The sequence below is a fragment of the Aethalodelphis obliquidens genome, unplaced genomic scaffold (assembly GCF_003676395.1).
Source record: "Aethalodelphis obliquidens isolate GAN/ISIS:26980383/991018 unplaced genomic scaffold, ASM367639v1 scaffold13, whole genome shotgun sequence".
Lineage (NCBI taxonomy): Eukaryota > Metazoa > Chordata > Mammalia > Artiodactyla > Delphinidae > Aethalodelphis > Aethalodelphis obliquidens.
This window is the reverse complement of record NW_020837957.1, coordinates 21,620,171-21,643,118: the sequence shown is the minus strand read 5'-3', so window position 1 is coordinate 21,643,118 and position 22,948 is coordinate 21,620,171. Positions and strand designations below refer to the sequence as shown.

The window sequence follows — 22,948 nt, the reverse complement described above, 5'->3', positions numbered from 1 at the left end:
ATACAAATCCAACCTGTCGCTGCCTTTTTCCTAAAATAAACGTCCTGAAATTGGTCATTTGCTTACCAAAGATGCCCTGATAATATACACACTGAGAGATGCAGGCTCATTTGTCAATAGAATCATACCTAGAAAAAGTACAATGGAATCATCTCTTCTCTTGAAACAAGAGCAAAATGTTATTCCTATTTTAAAAGGTTTGACACACTTTTCACTACTGTAGGAACTACCCAGAGTTGAAATAAACAGCAAAGATTCTAAGAAATTGCAGGTGGCTGATAGAGCTCAACTGATTTTGACAGCAACCCAGGTAATCACAAGTGGTGGGCTTGGGGCTTTTCGAGCTGGCACCGAGCAGTTTAAAGCACAGCACTGCTTGGAGGTTGAAGGGCTGCGAGTGAACCCTCGCATTCAGCAGCTTGACAAGCCCGATCAGAAACACAGAATCAACAACTACTCTTTAGCAATAGCGAGGTTTGTTTCTGCTCGAAGGGTAGGTCAGCTATGTGTGGGCGCTGCCCAGAGGGAACCAGCCCTAGGGTAGTGGCCTGAGGCCTGAGTTTCCTCGGGGCAGCACAGTGGAGGGGAGAAACTGCCTTGTGGCCCAGAGGAGTCAAGGTCATCATCAAGAAGAAGGTGCTGGGCTTCCCTGATGGCGCAGTGGTTGAGAGTCCGCCTGCCGATGCAGGGCACAGGGGTTCGTGCCCCGGTCCGGGAAGATCCCACATGCCGCGGAGAGGCTGGGCCCGTGAGCCATGGCCGCTGAGCCTGCGCGTCCGGAGCCTGTGCTCTGCAACGGGAAAGACCACAGCAGTGAGAGGCCCGCGTACCGCAAAAAAAAAAAAAAAAAAAAAGAAGGTGCTGACAGGCATCAGATCTGAATCATGAGCTAATAATGACAGTACATCTCAAGAATAATGGAAGTGATAATTGCTAATATTTACTGCCTGTGTGGTGTATGCAAGAAACTAAGCACTTTATGTGCATTCAATCAATCTGAAATCAGATGTCGCTATTTCTTATTCTTTTTATGGTAGTATTTCCCAACATTCCACCTTTACTTCTCTTCCCTTCACATACAATATTTAAGCTTTTTTCCTGGGTAGATGAGAAACCTGGGGAACAGAGCAATTAGGAAACTTGCCTGAACTTGAAAAGTAAATAGTAAAGGAATGATTCAAGCCCAAGGGAAGTAAGGCTGAAAATCAGAGAATGAGGTGTGAGTCAGAAAGCACAAGGATGGAGGTCAGGATGGAGGAGAGGAAGGGATGGGATGGGGCAAGTGTGTAGAGCTAAGGCCGGGAAGAGTTACAGAGTACTGACTTTTCCTTGAGCTGCGGCCTGGTGTGTTACAGAAGGGAGAATGGCTGCTGAGGGGGGAGCTGCAGAACTGGATGGGGGTAATGGGAAAAGCATGCTGACATGAAGATGTTAAGAATATTTTATTATTTATTTTTTATTTTATTGTGGTAAGAACACTTAACGTGAGATCTATCCTCTTAATAAAATTTTAGGTGTACAATACAGTATTGTTAACCACAGGCACAATGTTGTACAGCAGATCTCTAGAACATATTCATTTTGCATAACTGAAATTTTATACACGTCAAATAGCTTTTATTTCATCAGTCATTCAACATGTGTTTATTGTACACCTAGTGTCTTAGTCCTTTGGCTGTTATAACAAATTACCATAGACTGTGTGGTTTATAAAAAACAGAATTTTATTTCTCCCAGTTCTAGAGCTATAAGTCTGTGATCAGGGTGCCAACATGGTCCAGTTCTGCAGAGAGAGCCCTTCCAGGTTGCAGCCTGCTGACTTCTCGTTGTATCTTCCCTTGGCGGAAAGAGCAAGAGAGCTCTTGGCAGTCTCTGTCATAAGGGCACTCATCCCATTCATAGGGCTCCACCCTCATGGCCTAATCACATCCCAAAGGCCCCACCTAATATGATCACATTGAGGGTTAGGGTTTCAACATATGAATTCTGGAGGATTCACAAACATTCATTCCATAGCACATACTATAGGCCAGGCACTGTTCCAGGAGCAGCATTGAAAAAGTAACTAATGTGCTGGCTTTATTGAAGTTACAATCTAATTGAATAATAATGATTAAATTTTATACAAAAAAAATAGTAGATCTGATATGCCCTGCTATCACAGCCAGTTCTTTTCTCTCTCTCTTTTTTTAACATCTTTATTGGAGTATAATGCCAGCTCTTTTCAAAGCAAAACCCCAGTGGAGATGGATTAGGAAAATTAGGGGAAAGATAAAGGAGAAAAACAACAATTTTTTATCCTGCAGGCCAAGACCCTTCCTCTGCCCAGCAGAGACCCTCCAGGTACAAGTGACTCTGCCAGTATGAACACCACGGTCTTCCAGAGGCTTAGAGTTGGAAGCACTGTCAAAATCACTTAAGCCAACCACCTCACCTTCTGGTTTTTAAATTCCCTCTTAGAAAAAGTTGTCTGGGATATTTTGAATACCCTGCAGGAAAGAAAACCTTTTACTTCTCAATACAACCCACTTCAGAGGAGTTCACTTTTTGTTTTGTTTTGTTTACCTTTATACTGATTCCTGTTAGAGTTCATCTTGAACCTGAGTCTGTTATTAAAAGTAGTTCATGTTCTTAGTTTCGGGTTACCCATACATTAATTAAAAAGTACCTTCTGGATCACTGGTTTTCAAACTATACTCTATAAAGCCCTGGGTGAGTAAATGAGAGAGGAAGCTTCTACAGGGTCAGGAGACCGGACCCTGAGAATCTGGCCATTCCTCAGTGGTCCCAAGAACAGCTTCCCTTTTTTTTTTTTTTTTTTTAACTTTTACAGAGGATTTCATTGGGAGAAAGGGTTGTACAGTTAGAAAAAGTTTGAAAACTCCCGCTTCAGATATTCATCCACTGAGGTCATTAGTATAAATGTTGAATTGAATAGATTTGAGAACAGGGCGCTAAGGCATATTTCCCTGCATGTCAACAGCAATCACTAGCATCTTGGGTATAGCTAGAAAACCATCTATGAACCATCCTCACTCTTCTACACAGATCCTAAGGGATTAGAAGTGTCTCCCTAAAGCTGCAAATGTCTCCCTTAAACAGTCAACATGTGTCCTGTGATTCACCATTCTGTCAGTATCACTGAGGATCACTGGTTCTCAACCCTGACTGTGATTCTAATGATCTCATTAAAATCAATGAGGAAGCTTTCAAAACCACCACTGCTCCTCAAAAGGTTAAACATAGGGTTACTGGGCCTTCCCTGGTGGCGCAGTGGTTAAGAATCCGCCTGCCAATACAGGGGACACGGGTTCGAGCCCTGGTCCAGGAAGATCCCACATGCCGCGGAGCAACTAAGCCCGTGCGCCACAGCTACTGAGCCAGCGCTCTAGAGACCGCGAGCCACAACTACTGAGCCTATGTGCCGCAACTACTGAAGCCCATGCGCCTAGAGCCCATGCTCCGCAGCAAGAAAAGCCACCGCAACGAGAAGCCCGCGCGCCGCAACGAAGACTAGCCCCTGCTCACCGCAACTAGAGAAAGCCCGAGCGCAGCAACAAAGACCCAACGCAGCCATAAATAAATAAATAAATAAATAAATAAATAAAATTATTATTATTTTTTTTAATTATTTTTAAAACAAACAAACAGGGGCTTCCCTGGTGGCGCAGTGGTTGAGAGTCCGCCTGCCGATGCAGGGGACATGGGTTCGTGCCCCGGTCCGGGAAGATCCCACATGCAGTGGAGCGGCTGGGCCCGTGAGCCATAGCCGCTGAGCCTGCGCGTCCGGAGCTTGTGCTCCGCAACGGGAGAGGCCACAACAGTGAGAGGCCCAAGTACAGCAAACAAACAAACGAACAAACAAACAAACAAACATAGGTTTACCATGTAACCCAGTAATTCAACTCTTAGGTCTACGCTCAGGAAAAATGAAAGCACACATTCACACAATACCTTGTACACAAATGTTCAAAATAACAACATTATTTATAATAGCCAAAAAGTAGAAATAATCCAAATGTTCACCAATTTATGAATCCATAAATAAAGTATGGCATATTCATACAACGGAATATTTATTCAGCCATAAAAAGGAACGAACGACTGATTCCTGCTACAATGAGGATGAACCTTGAAAACATTATGCTAAGTGATCATGTATCACTCCATTTCTATTAAATGTCCAGAATAGGCAAATCTATAGAGACAGAAAGTCAATGAATGTTATGGATGTTTCCTAGGGCTAGGAAAGATGGGAGGAGTAGGGATGAAGGCTAAAGGGCACAGATTTCTTTCAAGAGTGATGAAATATTCTAAAATTGATTGTGGTGATGGTTACACAATTCTGTGAATATACTAAAAAGCACTGAATTGTATACTTTAGATGAATTGTGCGGTATGTGAATTATATCTCACTGAAACTGTTAGAAGAAAAAAAAAAAAAACCCTACCACTACTCAGGCTTAAAAATTGGTTTGCAGTGGGACTTTAGCACCCATGTGATTCTAATAAGCAGCCCAGACCAAGAACCACTGATTCTAACCATGGCTCAGGGTAAGTGACTGATTTTGAGGGAGCCTATGGTGCCTCTCAGTGGTCATCCCCACCCTTCCACTCTAGACACGTGTGAGCTACTCCTTTAAAGACTCTTCCCAGAATTATGCCTGCATTGGAATCCAACCCACAGTTTGCAGTACCACCTTCTTCCTCCTTCTGTCGCTTGCATTATTGAGCCATTCCTGGTTTCCAGCATCGCCACTGTTGTACACAATGCCTCATGCATCATCAGCAGGATGAGGCGTTCTCATTCACAAGTTTCCTTCTATACCCTGAGGTACCAACTGACAGAACCACGAACCTATGAACTCATGTGAAGCTGTCTAGTTACCGTCTCTTCATTCAGCAGAGGACAGTACATTTGCAGAAACTCACCATAGACTATGAAGTCCTCTTACTATGTTCCTGACCTTTGGCTGCCCTTATGCAGTTATGCTGTAGCTACCTTTCAGAATCCTGCTCCATCAATGACATCCCTAGGCCTGGAACAGTGGGTGCATTCCTTGGCCTTCCCCACGGCAGGATGCTCTTATAAGGCTGCCGTTCAGGGTCCGTCAAGAGCTCGAGAGCTCCCTTCCTGCCAGTCTTTGGGTGTTCTCCTTTGCATTTGAGGAATTTTAAAATCCCATGATAAGTTTGCTGGCTTTTCTTTCTCCTACCTCAGACACAGAGAACAGACCTTGCCTTGCCCCTGGGAATGTTTGAGTATCCTCTAGCTCCTCTGAATCACTATATCCTAAAGCAATTAGCTCAGTCTACAGCTAGTAATTAAGAACACTGGCTCTGTTATCAGAGAGAGCTGAGTTGGAATCCTGATTCTGCCATTTGGTAGAGGAGTGGGCTTGGGCAAAACATATTATCTAAGCCTCGGATTTCTCACCTGTAAATTGAGGATAATAAAGCCTGCCTGGAAGGACTGTTACAGAGATTAAATTGTAACAGCAGAGGTGGGGTCAGAATGGGTGTGAAATAAGTTGCTAGTGATTGTTTCTTCCCAGGCAGTTGTATGACTAGGAGATCTAGCTCTTTTCTCAAGATCTCCTTGCTGGTGTATGGGACATCACCGCACCTCGATTAGATCCAAGGTAGCTCATCCCATAAACATGCAGGGCTCTAATACCAAATGCCTGTCCTTATTCTCCAAACCAATCAGTCTTCTGGGGGAAGGCAGTGGGAATGATCCCTTCTCTCCGGTTCCCTCATCAGCCCCAGCAATGTCTCAGTCTTGGGATGCACGTGCGAATGTCCTCAAAGGATCTGCTCAGGTCCGTGCTCACCACTCCATACCCTCCTGGTCCTTCCTTCTTAGGCTGTGAGCCACTCCTGGGGGCAGGACCTCCTGGAATCTTCAGAAAACTCCTGAGTTAAAACATCTAAACTCTACCGCATATCGCCTTGCCATTAAAACCCAGGAGTGTCTGGCACAGAACTGTCCAATTTTCTCCTCCAACTATTTCCAGGAAATTTATAATTCAGATTACTTGAAATAGAATTCATTGTTCAACACAGCACCTGGTGTCTGGCAGGAAGTATTGGAATAAATCGTTAAACAGCAGTTAAACATCACCTACTAAAATCCTCTGGCCCAGTTTAAATGCACCTCTTTCAGTTGTCTCATTGGTCAGAAATGGTTTGCTCTTCCCTCCCTCTGCATTCCTATAACAGCTATCTTTATGGAATGCTTATTGATTGTTCCCAGCTCATATAGCTAATAATTGGCAAATCTAGAATTCAGCTGTACTGAGTTGAATAGCATCTTGTCAAATGTCCACTGGAACCTCAGAATATGACCTTATTTGAAAACAGTGTCTTTTTTTAACATCTTTATTGGAGTATAATTGCTTTACAATGGTGTGTTAGTTTCTGCTTTATAACAAAGTGAATCAGTTATACATATGTTCCCATATCTCTTCCCTCTTGTGTCTCCCTCCCTCCCACCCTCCCTATCCCACCCCTCTAGGTGGTCACAAACCACCTAGCTGATCTCCCTGTGCTATGCGGAAGGGTAAGCTGTGACAAAGTGAGAGAGTGGCATGGACATATATACACTACCAAACGAAAACAGTGTCTTTACAAAGGTAATCAAGTTAAGATCATCCTGGATTAGAGTGGGCCCTAAACCCAAAGATTACTGTCCTTATAAGAAGAAGGACATTTGGAGACAGAGACATAGGAAGAAAACAGATAAAGCCATGTCAAGATGGAGACAGAGACTGGAGTTATACGGCCACAGCCAAGAAATTCCAAGGATGGCCAGCAACCACCAGAAGCTAGGAAGAGGTCAGGAGCAAGTCTTCCCTAGGGCCTTCAGAGGCAGCTTGCATGGCCCTGCCAGTTTTGGACTTCTAGCCTCTAGAACTGTGAGAGAATAAATTTCTGTTGTTTTCTGTCCCCGTTTGTGGTAATTTATCACGGCCACCCTAGGAAACTAATACACCAGTCTCGGTCTGTCAGATGCCTAACATCCTCATTTGTAACCACTATGAAATACTGCCTTATGTCTGTAGCACCCAAACTGTATCCTTCATAGTACGTTGATCAGATGCCTTGTATGTCACAGTAAGAGGCAGATGGTGAGCCCAGAAGTCGAGGTGGGGATGGAGGGGGTGGGGAAGAGGTAGAATTATTGCAAGGTAGAGAATGAGCAGAGCGATTTTCTTGCATATATGCCCGAACCTCATTATGTCTGATCCTGTGATTTAGCAGAGAAATGGGAAAGAGTTTGCTTATGAAAGAACTATGATGCACTAGAAAGCAAGCAGGACTAGGAATGGCAAGGCCCGATGCGAACTAGCTCTGTGATTAGGCACATGACCTTCAGATATGGCTGCTTTGACACAGACTATGTGACTTGGGAACATTGAGACACGGCCTCAAAAACAAAATATTAACCTTTCAGCTTTTAAAACTTTCTAAACTTCTCACTCATTCCCACCCAACCCCTGATCTTCATTTCATAACTCCCACTTCTGACACACAGCAGACATAACTTTTTAGTTAAATAATGAATAAGGGAATGAATAAGGAAGATGGAAGAAAGCTGGAGGTGTCAGAGTGAAATGATGGTCAACAACAAGGAAAGAGTCAGATGCATAGTAAGGGTCATGAAAGAAGGTTCAAGAATCAAAGATGTCTGCCACTAATATTTGGCAATAAAAGCCATAATAGATGCAAATGTGGCAAAATATCAATCCTTGTTAAAATCCTGGTAATGAACACAGGGTGTTTGTAACATTATTCTTTATAGTTTAGTGTATTTGAAACATTCTGTTTAAAAAAGAACAATAGAGGACTTCCCTGGTGTTGCAGTGGTTAAGAATCCGCCTGGGGCTTCCCTGGTGGTGCAGTGGTTGGGAGTCCGCCTGCCGATGCAGGGGACACGGGTTCGTGCCCTGGTCCGGGAAGATTCCCACATGCCGCGGAGTGGCTGGGCCCGTGAGCCATAGCCGCTGAGCCTGCGCGTCCGGAGCCTGTGCTCCGCAATGGGAGAGGCCACAACAGTGAGAGGCCCACGTACCGCAAAAAAAAAAAAAAAAAAAAAAAGAATCCACCTGCCAATGGAGGGGACACGGGTTCGAGCCCTGGTCCGGGAAGGTCCCACGTGCCGCGGAGCAACTAAGCCCGTGCACCACAACTACTGAGCCTGCGCTCTAGAGCCTGCAAGCCACAACTACTGAGCCCGAGTGCCGCAACTACTGAAGCCCGTGGGCCTAGAGCCTGATGCTCCGCAGAGATAAGCCACCGCAGTGAGAAGCCCGCGCACCACAACGAAGAGTAGCCCCCGCTCGCTGCAAGGAGAGAAAGCCCGCGTACAGCAACAGAGACGCAATGCAGCCAAAAATAAATAATTTTTTTAAGATAAATAAATAAATAAAAAATAACAATAGAAGAGCAACCTCATAATGTCCTATGAAAATGGGTGTAGCGAATTGGCTTCATTCAAATCCCTTTGCTTTGATAGGTTCTGAATCCCCTTCTTCATCAGCAAAGCAGGAATGGTTGTGGCAAAACAGTTCGTCGCTGCACACGGACGGACCAACACTTTGGAAAGAACCTGTGGAAATATACCTGAAAAGACAGAGAATATTCCTTTCACTGGGCTCTGTACTCCTTCTCCTGAGAACTTATGCAAAAGAAATGATAATTCAACAGAAAAAAGGCCTGGGGAATATGGAGATGAAAAATTCACGGACAAATTTGTTATAATAATGAAAAATTGGGAATAACTTAAGGCCACCATGGGGAAGTGCCCTCCACTGCTCCCAGCCTGGTCACATCACCCTCATCTTTGCCAGGATCACTCTGGTAGCTTCCAGCTGATCTCTCTGCTTCCACCCTTACATCTACAATCTATTCTCTACTCCGCAGCCAGAGTGATTCTTTGAAAAGGAAATGAAATCACTTCCCTACTTCTCTTCAAAATGTTCTCACCACCCTAACTGCTTCCAACCCGGCTCTAAGCCAACACCTCCCGGGGCCTGGATGATGGTGCTAGACCCTAAGTGGTCTCCCCTCTTCCATCTTCCTGCCCCTCAAGGCAACAGTGAAAGTGCTCCTTTTTCAAATCATAAACCAGATCATGTCACTCCCCTGTTCAGAACCCTCCAGTGGCTTCCCGTCTGACTCAGAGTATGCCCAGATGACTCAGAGCAAAGTCAAAGCAAACCTTTACAGTGGCACACAAGGACCTCATCCCCTTCCCAGTCACACTGGATCCTTTGCATTGGCTGTTCCCTCTAATATTCTTTCTCCATATGTCTATATGGCTCATTCCCTCAATTCCTTCAAGTAGTAACTCAAATCTCCCTTTCTCAATGAGGTCTTCATTAACCACCCTATTTAAAATTTTACTAATCCAAACACCCTGATTCTATTGCCCTGTTTTACATTTTCTCTTAGTATTTATTATTTTCTAACATAATAAATAATTTACATAACATTTTTCAAATGTCTGTCTGCCCTGCTCCAAACACACATATACTAGAATTTAAACTCCAGGAGGAAAGGAATTTTTATCTGTTTTGTTCACAGTTGTTTCCCCAGCACCTAGAACAGTCTCGGGGACATAGCTGACATTCAATAAATATTTGTGAAATGAAAGAACAAATAGTTAAGTAAATTGGGTTATACCAAGAGGATGGAAGGTTAAGCAATCAGAAAAAATACTGTGTATCAATATGGAAAAAGACATGTGAGGTAATGTTAATGTTAAAAGTAGAACCCCCGTGTTGCGATAAAAAACACGTTGGTGTGGCTTTGGCAACGTTGTTCTTTTCTGGTTCTTTTGCTTTCTCTTCCCTTAAACGTTGGGGCTCCCAAGTTCGTTTTTGGTCCTCTTGTCATTTTTATCTACACTCTAGCTTCAAATACCATCTACTTTATTTCTAGTTTATTTAGCATGTTGTCCAAACAACCATCTTGAGCCCAGGGCTCTGTTTTGAGCTTTTCACCCACATTACTTTGTATACACCTCTGTTAGTAGCTAGAATACCATTCTGAGAATAGTGGTCTGTTCATCAGTCTCCCCCGATAAAATGGGAGAACTGTTACAGAATAAGATGCCTAGAACATATTAGTAAGGACTCAATAAATGTTTTAGTAATGTAAGGTGTGTACTGTGTGCCCAGTACCTCTAAGAACCTTACGTATATCATGTCATTTAATTCTCACAGCAGCCCTGTGATAGGCATGAGGTAGACATAGCATCATTACACGGATGAATAAATAAGGAAATGCGTTTATAATAAAGTGACCCAAAAAATGCAGGCGTTAAATTAGGTGTTAAAGTAGTGGGATCGTAGGCGGTTTTTCTCTTTCAGAAATTTCGTTAACATTGTTGATAGGCTGTATATGCGTCTTGTGTGTGTATGCACGTGTGTCCGTGTGAGACCAAATAATTTTAAAACTTGAGTGGGCAAACACAGCAACAGGAAATCGTTGGGTAGGGTCTGGGAAAAGAGGAGGAACCCAAAAGTACAGACAAGCAGAGACCCGACTCCGCCTGTGAGCTGTCTGCGCAGGCGGCGACGGCCCGCAGGCAGAGCAGCGATGCTCCCCACCCAGGGAAACGATTCCTTTCAGTGAGGCCAACCCGCGGCCACATGCAAATGACCTGGAGGCTGTGGGCGGAGCCAATGCTGAAAGGCTCCGGCCGGGGGGCGGGGAGAAGGGTGACCCATGGGCTGGCTCCGATTGGCTCCCACAGAGACGGGGCGGGCTCTCCCGAAGGCCCGGCCTCACCGAGGGCGGGGCCTGGGCTTGGGCCTCTTGGAGAGGGAAGGAGCGGGAACTCGAGCTCCGCGTCGGGAAGTTTAGGTCGGCTGAGACCTCGGCTCCCAAAGGCAGAGCCGGAAGCGCTACAGTTTGACCCACGAGTCCATCTGTTTTCGAAGGCGTAGCCCTCTTCCTCCCGACCCTCTCCGCCTCCCCCTCTGCCCCTTCATCCGGAGGCCGAAGCCCCCAGCCTGGGCGGGGCGGCGCAGCCCGAGCTCCCGGACCCGGAAGAAGCGCCATCTCCCGCCTTCACCATGGAGCCCACTGCGCCGTCCCTCACCGAGGAGGACCTGACTGAAGTGAAGAAGGACGTGAGTAGCAAAACCTTGCCCGGGCACCGCCGAGGGCCGGGGGCGGGCGGAGCGGGGGGGGGGGGGGCTGCATTCCTGCAGCGAGGAAACCTCGCGTCCTAGTCCGAGTCGGAATCGGAGGAGGAGCCCGCGGTCTGAGAAGCGAAACGTCCGGGCACAGCAGGACCGCGGCGAGCCCTGCATCCGAGGGACCTTGGTGGAAGTGATCTGATCCCCGCTGACCTGTTAATCCACGTTTTAAATCAATAAAAGCAGGGCTTGGGTTTCAGAAATCTTGTTCAGTGGAGCGTTTCTTTACAGTCAGCTTCTTGCCCACTGCTCACCCATCCCCTGGTGATTTCACCCCAGCTGCGCTTTGGAGCTGCGTTGTTAGGGATCGACGACTCAAGTTCATCCTTGAGCCAGACTGCCTTGGCTGCTGGCTCAACCTGGAGCAAAAGCTGGACCAGATAAAGCATCCCAAGCAGTGGATCAAATACGTGAAACTTGCAAAGGGGGTTGGGGGAAGCTGGACTGTTGAAAGCACAACCCGGAATTCCCCTAGTAAGCAAACGCCCACGTATTTAAATTGAAGGGGCGCGGAGGGGGCGGGGGATGAATACATGAAGCGGAGAATTAATTTACAGGTAAACGTTGGAGATATTCAGCAGCTAAATTATGCTCTTCTGCTTGGATGCTGAAGTGCACAAATCTTAGTATTTATTCGTAAAGAATGACTTTGTTGAGGTCTGACTTGTTTCTCTTTTCCTTTGCTTTTAGTTAACTTGTTTTGCCATGTAAGACTTATATGAGTACCATTAAAATACTTTATATTAATTCAAATTCAAAACAATATGAACATGAATTGTGTTCTGGCTTAACACTGCAGTACTTATACAAAATCATCTTTGTGAATTGGACAGGACAGCAGCTTTTTAAATGTTTGTGTGCTTCCTTTTACCCTCACCTGTAAGGTTTATTACACTGTACTCAATTACAGTTGGTATGACTCATTAGCAAAAGGAGACTGGTTATGACTGTGCCTTAGTTTCCTCCTTCAACAGATAATTGTGGAGCACTTATATGGAAAGTACTGTTCTTGGGCCTGGAAAGATATAAAAAAATGACAGGCCCCTGCTTTACATTCTAGTTGAGTTAAGACTGGGACATTGATAACTAATAAAGAATAAATGAGTATTGTGTTTTTCAAGATTTGTGCCAGTAAAAACATGAACTTCAAGAGCTAGGCCTACTGTATTCCAGATACTCTGTCACACAATTTACAATGTTCTCATTTAATCTGTACAACAACCTCTAAGGCAGATAATTGTCTTTCCCATTTTATAGTTGATAAAACAGGTAGTGAGAGGTTACAAGTGGGAGGATATAAAGCCTGTACATAAACACAGATGTGAAGGGTGGCTTCTAGGCCTTTTTTTTTTCCATCAGTTCATTGATATTATCCATCTCCATGATTTCAATTTACAGCTATATAAGAAATCCATAACCTTGGGGAATCCTGGACACGTTTCAGGACATCTGTGAAAAAAAATATGTGTACATTTTCTTCTTAGAAATTTTTTTCATGATGTTTTCAGAATCGTTTATGACCTTAGGAGTTTTAAAATTATAATCCACATATTTGGACTTCCTTCTTTCTCAACTCTAAGTGCTTATTTCCAAATATCTACTGGAAATCCACTTTTATATCCTTCAGATTCCTCACTTTGTCTAAAATTGAACTTTTTATCATCCTTCCCCCAAAGCCACTTGCTGTTTCTGCTGTATTCTCTGTCGTGATGAATCCATGGGGATTGGCTGCTGATACCAAAATTCATGGATGCGGGCTTCCCTGGTGGCACAGTGGTTGAGAGTCCGCCTGCCGATGCAGGGAACACGGGTTCGTGTCCCGGTCCGGGAGGATCCCACATGCCACGGAGCGGCTGGGCCTGTGAGCCATGGCCGCTGGGCCTGTGCGTCTGGAGCCTGTGCTCTGCAACGGGAGAAACCGCAACAGTGAGAGGCCTGCGTACAGCAAAAAAAAAAAAAAAAAGAAATTCATGGATGCTCAAGTCCCTTTTATAAAATGGTGTAGTATTTGCATGTAACCTACACACATCTGCCCATATACTTTGAATTATCTCTAGATTACTTATAACACCTAGTACAATGTGAATACTGTGTAAATAGTTGTAAATACAATGTAAATGCTATATAAATAGTTGACCCACACAGCAAATTCAAGTTTTGCTTTTTGGAACTTTATGGAATTTTTTTTTTTTTTTGGTTGTGTTGGGTCTTCGTTGCTACGCGCGGGCTTTCTCTAGTTGCGGCAAGCGGGGGCTACTCTTCGTTGCAGTGCGCGGCTTCACACGCGGAGCACGGGCTCTAGGCGTGGGGCTTCAGTAGTTCTGACACGTGGGCTCTAGAGCACAGGCTCAGTAGTTGTGGCGCACGGGCTTAGTTGCTCTGCGGCATGTGGGATCTTCCCGGGCCAGGGCTCGAACCCGTGTCCCCTGCTTTGGCAGGCGGATTCTTAATCACTGTGCCATCAGGGGAGCCCCTGGAATTTTTTTTCCAAATATTTTCCATCCACTGTTGGTTGAATCCGAGGGTGTGGAACCTGCAGATACAGAGGACCGACTGTACCACCACTTATCCACATGGAAACTTCCACTTCTTTTTTTTTTTTCAGGCTCCCACTTCTTCACTATACTCCTTCTCCCTGTGTGCTCCATCTAGTTGTTTACCTCTCTTTTGTTGAATTTAGTTCAGTTTCATAAATATGGACTACACACTGTGAGACTGATACTGCCATTGATTCTAACAGTTCAGAAATTAAAAACTAACACACAATCTTAGTTTGAGAAGAGCTCAACTTCTTGGGGGGTGGGGGGGACATGTAAAATGACAATTGCAAATCACAGAATAAGTGCAATGAATTTTACATTCATCCAAAACATTATCTACTTAGCACTCTGCTAAATGCAGGATATACAGAGTTGAACAGAATGTGCCTGGTTCTTGCCTGCTTTTAACATGTGGGTTCTTAAGGTTGAAAACAAATAAATGTATAATTCCAAATTATGGTAAGTACTATGAAGGAGACAAACAGGTGTTGAGCCAATAACAAGATAAGAGGGGAAATCTACTTGAGATAGGATGGTCAGGGAAGGTTATTAACATTTTTTAAACTGGTTCCTGAAGGCTATGACAGAACTGGAGAAGAGCATTCTAGGCAGAATAGAATTTTCAAAGGATCTAAGGCAGGCAAGATCTTGGGGAAATTGGAAAAAGGCAGAGAGTGCCTAGAAGTGAAGTTAGGATGGTGGGCTAGTGCCAGATTATGAAGGGTCTTACAGATGGTAGTAAAGTGGGATTTTTTTCCCAAGTGTAGTAGAGACCTATTGAAGAATTATATTTTTAAAAATCCCTCTGCCTAATGTATGGACTGGAGCGAGCAAAAGGGAGAAGAGGGAAACTAGTGAGGAGATCCTTGGAGGAGATCCTTCCAAGGAGATCCTTGGAATTTACGTAGTTGAGAGATGATGGTGATTCGGATCAGGGTACAGGCAGTGGAGATGGATGGAACAGGAGAATTCCAGATGCATATTTTAAACAGTAATGATAGGACTTGGTGATGGTTTGAATGTGGGAGTTAAGGAAGAGAGTGGAATCAGATTAGTAAGTGGAAATGTCAAATCAGCAATTAGACCTATCAGTTCGAAGATCAAAAGAGAGATCTGAGCTAGAAATAAAAGTGTGGGATTAAGTGAGTTTACCTGGGGAACTTGAGAGCTAGAAGGGAAAGGGAGACCATAGAAAAGTTTTAAAAAGTAAGAAGTTATGGCCACAGAGATGGGAAGAAAGCCAGGAGAGTGTGGTATTCATATAAGACAAGAAAAGAGTATTTCAGGAAGGGAGTGATCAGCTGTGTTCACGCTGCTGAGAAGTGAGATGAAGACTGAAAAGTATCAGATTTAGTGATAAGGAGACCCTTGGTGACTTTGAGAAGAGTAGTGGGACAGAGTGAAAATGTCTGGGAGTGAGTTGGGAGATATAAGTGGAGTCCTGTTGTATAGAAAAGTGAAGTGCATACACTGGGTGCTGTAAAGGCAGGAGAGGAGTACTCATTTGGGGGAGTTTAAGTAAAGTTACCTGAAGGAGATGACCACTGTCCTGAATTTTAAAAGATGAATAGGGATATGGGAAAAGAAAACAAGGCAAAGGTAACGACTTAAAGAAATGTAGTGGAAAACAGCAGTTTTAGGAAGAACATAAAGTTCCAGAACATAGAGTAAGCTGGAGAGGTAGGCAGGCTCCATACTATGAAGCACCTGCCTGCCATCATCAAGTAGCTGTGATTTATTGAATACCTACTGTGTCAGGCCTTCATATGCACTGTCCCATTTAGTCCTCCTACAGGTCCTGCTAGGTATTTATTATTTTTTTACCAATAAGGGACCTGAGGCTTAGAGAGGTTAAGTAACTTCCCCCAGCTCTCACAGGAGTATGTGGCAGATTCAAGATTTGAACTGAGGTTGGTCTGAGTCCAGAGCCATGCTCTTCACTTCTCTGCTATTCTGCTATAGTTGAGAAACTTTATCCTTTAAGTCGAGGTGGAACACAGTGTTTTAAATTTTTAAAAAATTAACTAACAACATTTCAGTATTGGTAGAATTCATGTAACACTCCAGATTTCCATTTTTTCTTGAAAAATTAGAAGGTCTGATAGATGTGTGAAGGAAGAAGTTGAGCGGGGTGGGGAGAGAAGGAAGAAGTACAACTAGGTGTCTTGTTAATAGTCGATGCAAGATATATAGGGACCCGAACTAGGACAATGCTAATAATAGGGATGGAGTGAAGGGGCAGCTTAGATAAATATTGGGGTAGATTGGCAGGACTTGGTGGGTGGTGATCTGATCGAATGTGCCAAGTGAGTGAAAGAGAGGAAAAGTCAAGGATGAGTTGTAGGTTTATAGCATGGTTGGATGGATGGTGGTACTCGCAAGTGAGCTGAGAATGTCAGAGGAAAACGATAGGGGAAGATAACAAAATTGGTTTTGGACATGTTGAATTTTAAGTACCATTGGGATCTCTAGGTGGAGAAAGTCTTGATCACATAGGAAAATTTAGAAATCATCAACGTATGGTAGCAATGACAACAAATGAGGTTTTCCAAGGAGTTCATTTTTTAAATCTATTTTTCTCTCTCCTCATCCCCACAGCTTAAATTGGTGCACTCAGCTTATCTTATGTAAGATATTGCAGCAGTCTTCTAATTGCTCTCCTTTGACCCCAATTTTTGCTTTCCCCCAACCCTCTGTAAAAATTTTCTTATTGCCTCTTATTTATAAACCTTTGATGAGGTTTTGACTATAGGGAAATGTAATTTCCCTCATTGCCTACCTTTCATGCCTCTAGGTCAGGTGTAGTCTCTGTAAATTTCCCAGGTCCTGGAGGCAGAGTTGGTTGCTTCCCCAGTATTTTACCTATATCTTTTTTTCCAGGTCATATTCCATTGTCTCATAATTTTTAGCTTGAGTTGATAATGTATTCTTCAACTAGACCATGTGCCCTTTGCATGCAGGTTTCAAGTCTTGTTCATCTTTGCATATCCACTGCTCAGCACTTGGCAAATTTGGCATTTAGATATGTGAAATGTTTCTCGTGGGAATTCAGTGGACTGAGAACTGTAGGAACCCTTCACCTAACCTACTTTTCTGCCACCATATACTCTCATATACTTTGAAGATTTTCCATTGTCTTTAGTTCATCATTGTCAGTGTGAATCAAGTTAGTCATCATTGTCGTCATCACTAACATTTACTCATCACTTACTATGTACCAGGCACTTTCTCAAGTGCTTTACATGTGTTAATTTATTTCTCATTACACTCAGATGAGGAAACTGAGGCACAGAGGAGTTAAGTTACCCAAGATTGCATATTTAGTAAATGGAGGAGCTATAATACTGTCACTCACATCAAATTGTTAATACCATTTATTAGGACCCACATTGATTTTTGACTAATTAAGCCTCATTAGGCAATTCTCAGGTCTAGGCCTGTGTATGTGATTTCTTTTTATTTCTTTAATTTTTTCCAATATCCACTATTCCTTTAGGTTTCTTTCCCCCCATACCTTTCTACCTTCCTTCTACCAAGGCTGAGTTAGACTACAGTCTTGCCAACTGACTCCAAAGATAGACCCAGTAGGGTCCCTTTTGTTTTAGGTTCTTTCTTTTTCTTTCTCTCTCTCTCTCTTTGTGTGTGTGTGTGTGTGTGTGTGGTTTCACTCTAGAAAGATGGAAAATTAATAACATGAGAAAGTTATAAACTGAGTTATCCTCTCTGGTCCTGACTAATCCTGGATTCCTTGCTAAATGGAAACTAAAATGTACAGTAACCTCTGCTCTCAACTTTACCTCTGAAGGCCCTCAGCAGACCTCCCTACTTCCACAGACCCAAGCCCCCTAGATTAGACTGGCCCCCTCCTCACAACAGTTTGGTCTTGGTTTATAGATATGAAGATGAGATCAGAGCAGTGAGGAAGCAGTGAGGAATATCTAGTCAGGGACCTACTTCTGTCTAACCGGACCTTCATTTTAATAGCATGCCTTTAGTAGGGCTGAGCCTCCTGACTTCAGGATGTTTTCTCTCACCAGTCAGATTCCTAACTAATCAGTCACCTTTGTGATTTCCTTAGGTGTTAAAAAAAAAAGATACATTGAGGCATTTTTTATATCTTTTAGGCTTTAGAAAATTTGCGTGTATACCTGTGTGAAAAAATCATCGCTGAGAGACATTTTGATCATCTACGTGCAAAAAAAATACTCAGTAGAGAAGACACTGAAGAAATTTCTTGTCGAACATCAAGTAGAAAAAGGGCTGGAAAATTGTTAGACTACTTACAAGAAAACCCCAAAGGACTAGATACCCTGGTTGAATCTATTCGGCGAGAAAAAACACAGAACTTCCTGATACAGAAGATTACAGATGAAGTGTTAAAACTTAGAAATATAAAACTAGAACATCTGAAAGGTAAGATATCTTAGTTATCCAAAAGTTCATTTAAATGTAACAATGCTTTTATAAGTAGAATGCAAAACAAAACAAAAACCTAGGTGTGATCATTTTGCTTTTATTCAAAAAGTTCAACCTTTAGAATTACATTCAATTTGCATTTTTTTACCTTATTTGATGTCATTACATTGCAAAAGTGAAATATCACTCAGTGTTCTGTATTTATATTCGTTTAACAACACATTTATAGAAAACAACTACAATGGAATCCCAGTATACACAGGAGTTTGTTTCTAAAGTCATCAGAATGCAAGATTAATCTGTTCAAAAGTAACCCCTGAAAATGCATATCACGCATAAAGAACAGTGTATAGGTAAAGTATTTTACCTTTGATAAACTCTGATAGTTTTTCTCCCACCAGTTGATTACATGATGAAGTAGTTGGCTTATGTTGGTAAGAATCATCGTGTATAAGTTATATATAACTTTAAACACTAGAATTACACTCAGTGTTGCAAAATGAGAGAGGCATAAAACTGAGATTGATTAAGGGAGTAGCAGATTTACCTCTTCGTCTCACCCTCACCCCAGAGCACACACTCACTAAATTGGAATGCTGTGTAGAATTGTTTGGACGATTTAAATCCCCCTCTCCCTCCAAACCCCCATCTTTCTCTGTCTCTCTCTACAGAGCACTTAAGATAAATGTGCATGCGATACAGCTCTATTCCAGCTGTTCTAGGCAAGGGAAACATAAATTAGTAATTTAGGGCTTTTCCCTTAAGGAACTCAGTCTATAAATCCATGTTGGAACACAGATGAAGTTTCCCCTTGAGCCATATTTAAGAAAATAGTTTCTCTTTCATGGGACAGAAATGCTGACTGTATTGTGAAGTTGAAAAACTAGTGGAAAAAATTGACGTACAAATGTACTTTACAGACTCTGCAGGTTTTACATAAAATCTGTCAACTCAGGAAGTTCTGTGCCTGTAGACCATTGGGTTGAATATTTGCTGAGCCTAAAAGAGAGATAAATTGTGTTTGTGTTTATTCTTTCCACACTGAGGCTAATTGTTGGCTATACCCTTTGGATATGATAGAATTCTTTGTTCAGAACAACCTCTGTCATTTAAGTAAACTGTTAGGTTGAGAACCAGGACATTCTCTATTTAATGTGAAGAGGAGACCTGGGTTCTAGCCGTCCCCCTTGCATGAAGTAGTCCTGGAATGTTGGGCATGACTTCACTGTTCCAGGCCTCTGTCTTCTTGTCTCTAATAGTGAGAGGCTATCCCGGATGACCTGTAGAATCCCTTCCACTTGTAACACCCCATGATTCAAGAATTGGAAGTAAGAGAAATGGAAATAAAAACAAAAATAAACAAATGGGACCTAATGAAACTTCAAATCTTTTGCACAGCAAAGGAAACCATAAACAAGACCAAAAGACAACCCTCAGAATGGGAGAAAATATTTGCAAATGAAGCAACTGACAAAGGATTAATCTCCAAAATTTATAAGCAGCTCCTGCAGCTCAATAACAAAAAAACAAACAACCCAATCCAAAAATGGGCAGAAGACCTAAATAGACATTTCTCCAAAGAAGATATACAGTTTGCCAACAAACACATGAAAGAATGCTCAACATCATTAATCATTAGAGAAATGCAAATCAAAACTACAATGAGATATCACCTCACACCAGTCAGAATGGCCATCATCAAAAAATCTAGAAACAATAAATGCTGGAGAGGGTGTGGAGAAAAGGGAACACTCTTGCACTGCTGGTGGGAATGTGAATTGGTTCAGCCACTATGGAGGAGGTGCCTATGGAGGAGGTGCCAGTATGGAGGTGCCTTAAAAAACTACAAATAGAGCTACCATATGACCCAGCAATCCCACTACTGGGCATATACCCTGAGAAAACCATAATTCAAAAAGAGTCATGTACCAAAATGTTCATTGCAGCTCTATTTACAATAGCCTAGAGATGGAAACAACCTAAGTGTCCATCATCAGATGAATGGATAAAGATGTGGCACATATATACAATGGAATATTACTCAGCCATAAAAAGAAACGAAATTGAGCTATTTGTAATGAGGTGGATAGACCTAGAGTCTGTCATACAGAGTGAAGTAAGTCAGAAAGAGAAAGACAAATAACGTGTGCTAACACATATATATGGAATTTAAGAAAAAAAAAATGTCATGAAGAACCTAGGGGTAAGACAGGAATAAAGACACAGACCTACTAGAGAATGGACTTGAGGATATGGGGAGGGGGAAGGGTAAGCTGTGACAAAGCGAGAGAGAGGCATGGACATACATACACCACCAAACGTAAAATAGCTAGCTAGTGGGAAGCAGCCGCATAGCACAGGGAGATCAGCTTGGTGCTTTGTGACCACCTAGAGGGGTGGGATAAGGAGGGTGGGAGGGAGGGAGACACAAGAGGGAAGAGATATGGGAACATATGTATAACTGATTCACTTTGTTATAAAGCAGAAACTAACACACGATTGTAAAGCAATTATACTCCAATAAAAATGTAAAAAAAAATTTTTAATAAAAAATAAATAAAAAATAAAAAAAGAATTGGAAGTAATTAACTCATAGAATTTTAGCATATACCCAGTTTAAAATTGGGGTAAATTTTTTTTTTTTTTGTGCTGGAGTGCTAAAGAATATTTTTTAGTTGTGAAAGCTATTTCTTATTTTATGAATAATTTTAGGGGCTACTTTATTTTTTCTAGGTCCTTCAATGGTTAAGTATAAATACACAGATTGAATGTGAATTGTAGCATGTCATTTAGCTTCCTTGAGATTATTCCTATATCTAGAAAATGTAAATAATAGTATGCTTCATGATTGTCAGGAAAAGCAGATAAAATGTGAAATGGATTATGACAGTTTATAAACTGCTATTTAAATTTGTGTAATCTTTAAAAAGTTCGAAGATGGGTGTGGACTCAGTTTTCTAGTTACTTTTCATTTACATCTGAATAATTTTATTGTAGGACTGAAATGTAGCAGCTGTGAGCCTTTTCCAGATGGAGCCACAAACAACCTCTCTAGATCAAATTCAGATGACAGTAATTTCTCTGAAAAACTGAGAGCATCCACTGTCATATACCATCCAGAAGGAGAATCCAGCACAGCCCCCTTTTTTTCTACTGATTCTTCTCTGAATTTGCCTGTTCTAGAAGTAGGCAGAACTGAAAACCCCACCTTCTCTTCAACTACGCTTCCTAGACCTGGGGACCCTGGGGCTCCTCCTTTGCCACCAGAGCTGCAGTTAGAAGAAGAAGGAACTTGTGGAAACTCTAGTGAGATGTTTCTTCCCTTAAGATCACGTGCTCTTTTGCGGCAATGACAGTTTACTGCATTTTAATTTTTTTAATGGTGACAAAAAATATTTGAAAGGATATGAATCATCTTATAAAATTGCTATAATGACTTATTAACATTTGATACATGTCTTATAATGCAACGTAAACATACTTTGTAAATAGAATTTTTTAGAATAAAAGAAGTATACTTGTAGATAGCTAAAGTAACTCTTGTTGATCATGTACTCTTCAGTATTTTCTCTTCATTTTTGAGGTAATTTAGTGTTTTCACTTTTTTTTATGTTTTAAGACTAATTTTAATAGAGAACATTTCTCTGTTTGAGAATAGAGTCTTAGGCTGGGAACAATGTTTCTTCTCTGTGCATTTGTGCTAGTAAGTTTCACAGTCTAATAGTCCTTTCCAACCATTCAACAGTACATTTTCAGAATTAAGCTGTTCCTATTCATAATAAAGCCAATCACTGCTGGGAAAACTGCCAGCTACAGAAAAGAATCTTTTTCCCACTCAATTGGGCTTACAGGTACTTAGAAAGTCCCCTTCTGATTCAGAGAAATATCTAATGGAGTTTGAGCCACCTACGGTGCCAATTTGCCAAAATACATTTCTTATTAATCTTACTAATTAATACTACTTTCTTAAGATTTTCACATTCTTTGCTTTATCATTTTCATTCCTAAAGAAAAATCTTGACATAAACTTCAGTTATTACATATAATTTAATGAGATTTTAAAAATACTTTTTCTGTACTTTTTGTTCCCTTTTAATGAGGACCACTGTACAGTTGAAATAATTAGAACAAAATGGTTTTTGTGTGTGTATATGTGACAATTCTGTTTTTAGTACTATTTGGAACAAGCGGGCCATTAGCTAGATATGTCTTTTTGTTCTATGACAAAGTTTGACTAATTTTACAAATTTATAAATCTTCTTTCATTATTTTCATTAAACTATATCTATTTCTAGATATCTGTCTCATATATATTTCCACTACTTGCAAAAAGCAGAGATGGAAATATGCTATTAAGAATAAATGTTTTTAAGTTGTAGTGCTGTGTTTTGGAAGTTTCAGATTTTTCAATAGGAAATAAATACCTAAAACTTTTTTTATATGCACCAATTTTAATAGGAAACATTAATTCAGGTTGTAAGATGGAGTTGCACTTCTGGATGGACTGATGAAATTATCAATCGTGAAGAAGACTGGCATATTGACTTTTAAAAAATTTTAAAGACTGGGTGATTTTTGTAGTATAAACATTTTCTAACGATTATGGAGAAACATGTTTCACTTCCAGGGTAGCATAACAAAATAGTGGCAATTAAAAAAAAAAAATAGTGGTGTAATACTTAAACCTTTTTCAAAAGCAGAAGCAAGCTTTCATTTCATTAATTAAAATAAAATTTGATATGCAGTTACTTTTTAAAAAATTTAAATAGGATTTATTTGGAA

The 22,948-nt window shown here is 41.7% G+C and overlaps 1 protein-coding gene and 1 long non-coding RNA gene across 2 annotated transcripts; one reads left to right on the top strand and one right to left on the bottom strand.

Moving 5' to 3' along the window:
* Positions 1-743: 743 nt before the first annotated feature.
* On the bottom strand, positions 744-9,476 carry LOC113624428 (uncharacterized). The gene is made up of 3 exons (XR_003434328.1): positions 8,989-9,476; positions 8,454-8,625; positions 744-790 (listed from the first exon to the last, which is right to left on the bottom strand). It is a non-coding gene; the product is annotated as an uncharacterized LOC113624428 (long non-coding RNA).
* A 1,336-nt stretch (positions 9,477-10,812) lies between these two features.
* BCL10 (BCL10 immune signaling adaptor) lies at positions 10,813-22,544 on the top strand. Its single transcript, XM_027114225.1, has 3 exons — positions 10,813-11,141; positions 17,875-18,163; positions 21,164-22,544. The coding sequence occupies exons 1-3, from the start codon at positions 11,085-11,087 to the stop codon at positions 21,517-21,519; spliced, it is 702 nt and encodes a 233-aa protein (XP_026970026.1). The 5' UTR covers positions 10,813-11,084; the 3' UTR covers positions 21,520-22,544.
* Positions 22,545-22,948: the final 404 nt, after the last annotated feature.

What these genes read in the sequence shown, in the direction of transcription:
- BCL10 (XM_027114225.1), top strand. Translation starts at nt 11,085, where the DNA reads ATGGAGCCCACTGCGCCGTCCCTCACCGAGGAGGACCTGACTGAAGTG. An exon ending in TGACTGAAGTGAAGAAGGAC is followed by an intron (nt 11,142 to 17,874) that starts GTGAGTAGCAAA and finishes TATATCTTTTAG; the next exon opens with GCTTTAGAAAATTTGCGTGT. An exon ending in AAAACTAGAACATCTGAAAG is followed by an intron (nt 18,164 to 21,163) that starts GTAAGATATCTT and finishes ATTTTATTGTAG; the next exon opens with GACTGAAATGTAGCAGCTGT.